The 8,473-nt window shown below is 37.8% G+C and overlaps 2 protein-coding genes and 1 long non-coding RNA gene across 4 annotated transcripts; 1 reads left to right on the top strand and 2 right to left on the bottom strand.

Moving 5' to 3' along the window:
* On the bottom strand, positions 1-935 carry LOC130507162 (uncharacterized). The gene is made up of 3 exons (XR_008942224.1): positions 633-935; positions 241-339; positions 1-113 (listed from the first exon to the last, which is right to left on the bottom strand). It is a non-coding gene; the product is annotated as an uncharacterized LOC130507162 (long non-coding RNA).
* Positions 936-1,814: 879 nt separating this feature from the next.
* LOC108822988 (serine/arginine-rich splicing factor SR45) lies at positions 1,815-4,771 on the top strand. The gene is made up of 11 exons (XM_018596206.2): positions 1,815-2,094; positions 2,427-2,506; positions 2,686-2,732; positions 2,818-2,898; positions 2,987-3,152; positions 3,243-3,426; positions 3,504-3,569; positions 3,703-3,816; positions 4,092-4,158; positions 4,270-4,307; positions 4,508-4,771. The coding sequence occupies exons 1-11, from the start codon at positions 1,925-1,927 to the stop codon at positions 4,581-4,583; spliced, it is 1,089 nt and encodes a 362-aa protein (XP_018451708.1). The 5' UTR covers positions 1,815-1,924; the 3' UTR covers positions 4,584-4,771.
* LOC108822986 (beta-amyrin synthase 1) lies at positions 4,411-7,846 on the bottom strand (the record flags this gene model as incomplete). 2 transcript variants are annotated; one of them, XR_008942225.1, is given in 14 exon segments in its annotated part: positions 4,411-4,779; positions 4,966-5,132; positions 5,240-5,404; positions 5,478-5,655; positions 5,759-5,949; positions 6,037-6,093; positions 6,162-6,260; positions 6,361-6,483; positions 6,558-6,677; positions 6,758-6,871; positions 6,965-7,156; positions 7,245-7,405; positions 7,482-7,566; positions 7,649-7,846. XR_008942225.1 is itself a non-coding variant. In XM_057001876.1 (13 exon segments), coding segments are annotated over 13 exon segments (1,785 nt in total), but the record flags the coding sequence as incomplete, so codon positions are not given.
* Positions 7,847-8,473: the final 627 nt, after the last annotated feature.

The following is an 8,473-nucleotide window of genomic DNA, read 5'->3' as shown; positions in this document are numbered from 1 at the left end:
GTACACAGAGCCAAAGCCTCCTTCTCCAATTTTATTCAGGGCATCGAAATCATTGGTGGCCTGACGAATCTCTTTATATTTGTAAATATTTACCTTGCCTGTCATTGAAAGTTCTGTATGCAAAGAAAGATATTCTTTTAAGTTAAGAGGAAAGCAGCAACAAGGCTATGCATAGTTGAACATTCCAAGCTAAAAATTGTGCAGAGATTAGTAAACCGTAGATTGTGTATATCTGTATACCTCTATGAACTTCTGAAGGTTCTCCTCCACTCTTGTGACAAGAGAACCAGGAGCAACCCATCGTCAATGTAATATAAGACAGGCCTGTGAACTCTGTTGCTGCCATCATTTAGAAGAAGAAAAAAAAACGAGAAGCAGTTGAGAGATTTGACTTGTAACTAGTAAACCGGCGGCCATAGATCGATTTCAATTACTACTCAATATAATCTCTATCAAACTAAGAAACTCCTCTCAACAAAACACCATAGTGGGATACCAAAAACCTCAGAAGTTATTAAAGCAACAAAAAAAAAGCTGTCGACTTTGAATTTGGGTTAGATCGAGGACAAAACCTCGAAACAAACGAAATTCACCGGCAAAACAAAGAGAGAGAGAGAGAGAGAGAAACCCACCTCAGAAAAAGGAGAGAGAGATTCAGAGATCGCAGGTAGAGGAAGTGGCGAACTTTTGGGTATATAAAAAAGGCTCTGCCTTTACGCGATCAGAGTCGCTGACTGTCTCTTCGCCTTGTGTGTGTGTGTGTAATATCAGAGATTAAGGATTTGTTGAAATGGAGTAGGAGAGGGAACCGATGAAGAAGAAGGAAGAGGGGTCTTTGTAAATCTGAAGCACACGTCGGTACTGTTTCTTGTGCGTTGCTCCGAAGACTAAGCAACACTAGAGTCTTCTCTTTTTGTACTTTTCTTATTTTTTCTCTCATGTTTGAAATGTCTTTTCGTTAATGATCTATGAAACAACTTAAAAAAGAAAAAAAAATATCGTTATCTGCTTCATTCATACGCATATTTTGTAATACTTTAGATTAAATCTTTGCATTTTTTAAGTATTAGGCTAATGTCAGGTCCATTAAGGATAAACCAACTATTTGTCTTTTTTGATTATAACACACAAAATTGATCTTTGTCAAAAAAAAAACACACAAAATTGATATGTAGGTCAAAAGCTTATCAAATGCATATGCACTTAATCCTTTTCTCAAATAAAAGACACACTTTAATCATATTAATTTGTTCAAAAAATAAAATAATAATCATACTAAATAACCATGACAATCTGTTGACTAATTGAAATTTTATTATATGGGAAAAACGTGTATAACACATCAGAAATGGAGTTGCTAACTGATAATAGGGGTATTTGAGTGGACATTTTCAAAAAAGTAATTAGAACCTATAAACTAATAGATGGCAAAAAGAAAAAAGAACCTATAGAGTCTATTTAGACTATAGTTAATGTGATCCATAAACAATGATTACCGATAGTCTTCTTCCACTTTTTACAAGATGGTAGCATTCTCCATATTTTCCAAAAGTCTAAAAATATGTGTGCTGATTCTTTTGCTATGGAACAGTGGAATCCTCGTATAGATTAAAATTGGAGGCAGCTTTTCTGCAAATAAATTAAATTTAAATCTTAATATACACTATCACTTAATCTAATGATATGGATATTGATAAATAAATAAAAATTCTTAGAAAAATAAGAAAATTAAATATATATATACCCGCCAATCGCGGTATATATTTTGTTTTATTACAGGTTGTAATCATAAACCTGTAATAAAGGAACCACAATGAAAATAATAATAAAAAATTCACAGTCTCTCTCCTCTTGATCTTTTACCGGCTAGGGTTTTGAAGCAAGGTTTCTCGCTTGCTCAGTGAGTCGCGATAATCGCCCAACCATGGCGAAAGCAAGCCGTGGCCGTCGTTCACCTTCCGTCTCAGGGTCTTCATCTCGGTCCAGCTCCTCCAGATCTCGTTCCCGTTCTAGATCCCTCTCTTCTTCATCATCTCCTTCGCGGAGCGTCAGTTCCGGGAGTCGTAGTCCTCCTCCTCCACCTCGTGGAAAAAGGTTAAGCCTTTCTTTCGATTTGGTACTCTGGCTCTGTGTTAAAGAAGTGGGTTGAATCCAAAATATGGAATTTTTGAGATTGAACATAAACATTTTTTTTTCTTTGGGTAAATAGCTTATCCGTAGTGTTACGTGAATGTGTTGTGAGGTGAGAGTTGAGAGTTGAGGTTTAAGTTGGAAAATTGCAATTACATTTGACAATGGTGGTACCGTTTCATCAACTGATTTGCCGTTTTATTTTATCGTGTTGGTATCTCTGCTTGAGTGTTTTGAATACTTTTGTAAGATGATCCTCGGTTTTTGCTGACTTTACAATCGAATTCTAATTTCAGGAAAGCTACAGAATCTCTTGTTCTCCATGTCGGTTCTCTTAGCAGGAATGTAAACGAAGACCATCTGAAAGAAATTTTTGGTAATGTTGATTGGTCTTCCATATCCCTTCTTCTTGCTCTCATCTCATTACATAAACTAAGTTCGGTAGTATAAAGGTCATTACGCACCATGGATCATCACTGGCATTATGTTTTTTTTTTTGTATTTTGTTTTGTCTTCACACTGTGTATTAGTAATGGCCTTTTGTCGTATGTCTAGGCAACTATGGTGAAGTTGTACACGTAGAACTTGCAATTGATCGAGCTGTAAGTTGCTGTTTTGCTGTTCTCTCTTGTTTTACGGCACTAATCGGTAAGAAATTTTGTTCATAACTCTTTTGCATATTGACAGGTTAATCTTCCAAAAGGATATGCTTATGTTGAGTTCAAGGCGAGAGCTGATGCTGAGAAAGCTCTGCTGTTTATGGATGGTGTATGTCTCTTCCCCTATATATGAAATGCCCTTAACATGTTGGCTGAGAAAATTATTCATGCATTTTTCTTTTGCTTCCTTACCGCAGGGTCAAATTGACGGAAAGGTTGTTAAAGCAAAGTTCACACTACCAGCGCGTCAGAAAGTATCTCCACCTCCTAAACCTGTCTCAGGTGTACCAAAGAGAGAGGCTCCAAAACCTGATAATGCCGCTGCTGACGTTGAGAAAGATGGGGCCGGACGCCCAAGAGAGAGTACGTCTACGTTTGGTAACTTTTTGTTATTGCTGTGATATATATACTTTATATGATGTCAATGACTATTATCATCAATAATGTGATTAGTTTCTCCGAGAAGGCGATCACCACTACCTAGGAGATTACCTGATTCTTCCCCTCGCCGGAGGCCGAGCCCTCCTATCCGCCGTCGTGGTGATACACCATCACCACCCAGACGCAGGGCAGAATCGCCATCTAGAGGCCGTTCTCCATCTTCCCCTCCTCCAAGAAGACATAGATCTCCTCCGAGGTTTGCTATGGTACCATCTCTTTTGAATGTGGTGTCTTCAGAATCAATCAATAGCTCACCGTTTTATATGTCAACAGGGGCTCCCTTAGAAGAATCCGCGGCAGTCCTGTTCGAAGACGGTCTCCTCCTCCTCTAAGACGAAGGTAAGTCTATGCCATTACACAAAGTATCCCCCTGGTGATTGGAGGATTGTAATTACTTCTTTGTTAGGCTATCGTACTCAGTACATTTGAGCTGAAAAATGTCAGTTTTGTAAATGAATTGGATGTGTTTCAGGTCACCTCCAAGGAGACTACGCAGTCCTCTCAGAAGATCTCCAATCCGCAGACGTAGCCGATCCCCGATTCGTAGGCCTGTTCGCTCTCGCTCAAGATCCATCTCACCTCGCAGGTATGTTTTAACCGCTTGAAAGTGTTATTAGGGTTATAGTTGATATCTCCTGGATTTTATTTCACTGCAGTTGCATGGCTGAGATTGAGATAGTACATATGATGATAGAAGAGTCATGGCATGTTCTTTAATCTTTACATAATTTTTATTTATAGTTCCTACGTTGTGTTATCCGTGTATGTAGGTTTGTGACAAACTAATACCAAATATGACCTAAGTTATAAGATCTGTGTGGAGTCTGTTATTGGTGTAAATTTGTCTTTAATTGTAAGCAGGGGACGAGGACCAGCTGGGAGACGTGGGAGGTCATCTTCTTATTCCAGTTCGCCAAGTCCTAGAAGTGTAAGTACCTGATGTGGGATCCCTTTTTTTAGCTATAAAAATGTTGATGCCTTGTTGAGTTTGGTGTTTTTTTTTACTTTTTAAACCTGTGTGGATTATTATAACTTACAGATTCCTAGGAAGATTTCGAGGAGCCGCAGTCCTAAGAGGTAAAAATACTTTCTTTGCTTAACACTAGTCCTCATCTTAAAGCGGGAAACACTATAGTCTGAAGCATGCATTAGTGTTAACTGTTAAGTGATGTGTAGTTAATGAGACTGATGAAATATTGGTTCATATGACATATATAATGTAAAAGCTATGAAAGTCTAATGACAGAGAATGGGGTTTGTTGTTACGTAATGTGTAGGCCACTGAGAGGAAAAAGAAGCAGCAGTAACAGTAACAGCAGCAGCAGCGGCTCACCGCCTCCCCGCAAAGCATAATGTAATAAAAATTATATATAAGAAAAACAAAATTTGTCCTTTTAGCTCGGTCTCCATCTCCCAATTGACGCCACATTATCTGTCTCGGCTAGTTTTAACAGTGCTGGATCTTTTAAGCTTCTTTTGTGTAACTCGCGTCACCTATCTGATTTGTATGTCAGTAGTTCAGACGACAGATTCTTTGATTTTTTCTCACCTGTTAAAAAGCAAAGAGAACTAAAAAATGGATGAAGTTTCTATTTATCACCTGTGAGAACAAAAATGGGCTGGCAGAGTATGGAAGCGTTCATTGAAGAGAATGAAGTTCTTCAAAATAGTTTTATTCACGGTTCAATTCAATCGAAACAGCCACAAGAAGAGGAAAGACGGAGTAACAACATACATGACATGGACTGTGTCATGGAATGGGTAGAACTAAAAATCTTCAATAGGTGCAAGTGCAAAAGACTAAGTAACTTTACGGTACTCTGCAAGTGCCCATAACGGGAAGATGGTCCTGTAGGTGCCAGGGTTTACAAGACAATTCTTCATGAACACTCCTGTCGTTTCCTGCACACCACAACCAACATGTTTTTAACATTTTTTTTTAATGATAATCTAACTATACATCATTTCCTCTAATCCAACGTGATAGTTTTTAGTATGTTTTAACTTACCTGCTGAGGGTAGTCTCCGTTCTCCAACTGCGAGTTGATGATTAGCTTCGCAGCTCGGTGAAGAGGCAATGGATCTCTCTCGGCCTGCCCTGCTTGAATCAGACCCATCAATGCCCATGCGGTTTGCACCAGGTTTGATCTTCCTCCTTCTAATTCTATGTATCTCTGCATATCCAACAACATTACAGAGTTTTTAAAGGAGCTTAAACGTTGAGTTAATTACACAAGTAACATTTACCTTTTCAGAGCAAGACAGATAGCTTTCTCCCCAACCTCCATTGCTGTTTTGTTTCTTGAGAAGGAAGTTAACACCTTCACGCATAGCCAAACAGTTGTCATACGTTTTACCAGTTACTGCCAAGCCTCCCAGAGCAAACCATGTTGCATGTGTATAACAAACTCCCCAGCTTCCGTACCTGCCAATCGTAAAGAAACACTTCTTACCCATCAGATACTTGTCCTGGTCACCATGCTTTGCCCTTTGATATACACACTCTTTAAATTTTTAAGTGACCGTACCATGAACCATCTGCCTCTTGTGTGTTTTCTATGAACTGCACCGCCTTTTCAATGGTTCTATCAATCTCTCTAGTCCTGTGATCTGGGTATAGTCTCTTGAATAGAACCAATGCTTGGATAACCGGTGAAGTACATTCAACGTACTCACGCTCTATTACAATATCAGCCATAATCTCTGTAGGGTTGAACAACTAAAACACACATATTTATAAAGGGGTTAGGTTGATTGTAATGATAAAATATTCTTCGGAAATAAAGTAAAAAAATTGACTTCTTACTTCTAACCATCCATATCCACGTGCAGGCTCCCATGCTGTCATACCTCCATTTTCACTCTACAACAGAGCAATAGTCACAAAAACTGTTATCTGATTACTAAGTCATATATAATGTATAGCCTCACCTGATATGAGAGTAGGAGGTTCACAGAATCATATAGATGCTCAGGATCCATTTTTGGGCCAACAACCTCAGGTGGCATCATGGAGAGCAGAAGACAACACTATGAAACCAGTTAAGAAGATGTCTGTTACTTGAGGGAAACGTTTCTTTAGAAACAGCAGATAAGGTGTTTTGTTTTTGATGAGTGATTGATTGATTACTTTGAATGCTTCGGCTGTACAATCTGAAACTTGCCATCCCTGATCTCTATCAGAAAAGGTCCATCCTCCTTTGGAAATGTGCCGGTGCAGCTTCTTGTAATCCCCAGAAGAGTTTTCTCTAATCTTCACAGTTCTTTGATTTAGGATCAACTAACTGTATAGAGCACCATAATGAAGATTTCAGAGGGTAGAGTTACCTGAGATCTCTTGATGAAATCATGTCCTTTCATGAGTACATCAGATATTTCACTAGATAGATCACTAGCAAGTAAAGCTTGAATGGCAAATGATGTGTCCCATACTTGACTTCCAAAAGTCTGCATAAATACTTGGCTATCAAGGAACCACAAGTGCTGTAATACTACTAGAACATAAAACTGTGGAACTCTATTGATACCTGCACTTTCATCCCATCTTCTGCAATCCATAAGTAATCTGGAATCCTAGCGAGATGCTTCTTGAAATATTCCCCCTTTGGATCTTCATTCCAGCAAGCAAGCATGGACATTGCCTGACATAGAGACACCTTAAAGATATGATTCAGACATATACAAATGTCATTATTTACATGTATTATCAAATTGTTGAAAGGATATAATATAACCTTCCCAACACATCCAAGGTTGATATACCGGCTATTTTCATCTTCATAATGTATGTACTCTATCACAAACCTAAGAGCCCTTTCTCTCACAAGCTTGTTCAATGGCCAACGTGAAAGGAGAGGCTCAACGAGAACATGAAGACTGTCGCATACCAAATCTTGAATAGAAGGATGAGGGTCATACATGTCTTTCTACACACGGAACAAGATAAGATTGTTGCAAACTTCTATTCTACCAACAAAAGAGGAATCTGAAGAGAAAGAAGAGTATTGAACTAGCCTTTGCGCGCCGTGCTGTGTTCCAATTGATATCTTCATAAGCCTGTGAGTAGAGTTCTTCCCGCAGTTGCAGAACAAGAGGCGTTATCGGACCAACAAACCTCTTCCCATAAAAGTAGGACATGTACAGATAAACCAGTCGGCAGAAGCATGTAGTTTTCCCTGTGTTACAACATCATATCGCATGTTTTAAAGCTAAACCATAAAGTACATTACCAAAAGGAAAAAACACACAAACCAAGATGTATTGGAAGAAAAGAAGGTAGAAGCCACATCTCTGGAGGCATGGGGATAGTTCCACTCCACTCATAGACTCCGAGCATCTACACAAATAAGTTGAATGAACAATGAATATAACACAGTCTCTAGTTCTTTCATACGTAACGCATGTGTCTCAAATCTTACACAAAGCCAAGATGTCCCCCAAGAAGGAACGTAAGTCACACCACCATGATCAAGAATCCATTGCCGAGCAGACTTGCACGCCTGTCCTGGTCCTCCATCTGGACCTTCTCCAAGAATACGCAAGCATATGTAGTTCAGTGCGGTGCAGAACATATCGCTCTTGCCTTCTATGTGTAATCCCCACCCACCATCTTCATTCTGAGAAGAAAAACATAACAAAATGTGTATATCAGATCACTATGCAACGCTACATCTGGACACAATCGAGTAAAACATTAGTTTTGCCCCAATTTGTTTTTTAAATAATACTCCCAAGTCCCATGATGTTTTGCCGCGTTGCACACATAGCAAGAAAAATTGTTGAAATTATGATTTAAATAAACTTATTTAATTATAAACAAAATAATAAAATCGCAATTGGTTACATATTTTTATAAATTTAAATTCACCTAGATATTTAAAAATTAGGTGTGGCTCCACACTTATACGAACTAATATATATCCAATATATTTCAATTTTAATATTATTTTTTATTTTAATATTTATATCTTTAAATTAGATATAATCTTTAAAATAAAGTTATAAATTATCTACTTCAATATCTATATTGACAACGGATGTTCTAAATTATATTTCTTTATTTCATTCTTCATTTAGGTGGTTTAGATTTTGGATAAATCTCTTCTAATAATACAAACCATGATTAAAAATTTTAGATTTTTAAATCATGCAATCTGTTTTAACTATGAACTAAAAGGAATCAAAGTGACACTAAAGCATTATTAACAGCTATAACTCATAAAACATTATCAAAATAACAATAA

Source organism: Raphanus sativus, unplaced genomic scaffold (assembly GCF_000801105.2).
Source record: "Raphanus sativus cultivar WK10039 unplaced genomic scaffold, ASM80110v3 Scaffold4109, whole genome shotgun sequence".
Taxonomy (NCBI): domain Eukaryota; kingdom Viridiplantae; phylum Streptophyta; class Magnoliopsida; order Brassicales; family Brassicaceae; genus Raphanus; species Raphanus sativus.
Note: the sequence above shows the minus strand (reverse complement) of the source record. Positions and strands in the feature narration are given on the sequence as shown.

Bases quoted from the DNA above. Each gene is read 5' to 3' on its own strand.
- LOC108822988 (XM_018596206.2), top strand. From the start codon at position 1,925: ATGGCGAAAGCAAGCCGTGGCCGTCGTTCACCTTCCGTCTCAGGGTCT. The intron at 2,507-2,685 runs GTAATGTTGATT...TCGTATGTCTAG, and splicing joins CCATCTGAAAGAAATTTTTG to GCAACTATGGTGAAGTTGTA. The intron at 3,570-3,702 runs GTAAGTCTATGC...GATGTGTTTCAG, and splicing joins CCTCCTCCTCTAAGACGAAG to GTCACCTCCAAGGAGACTAC.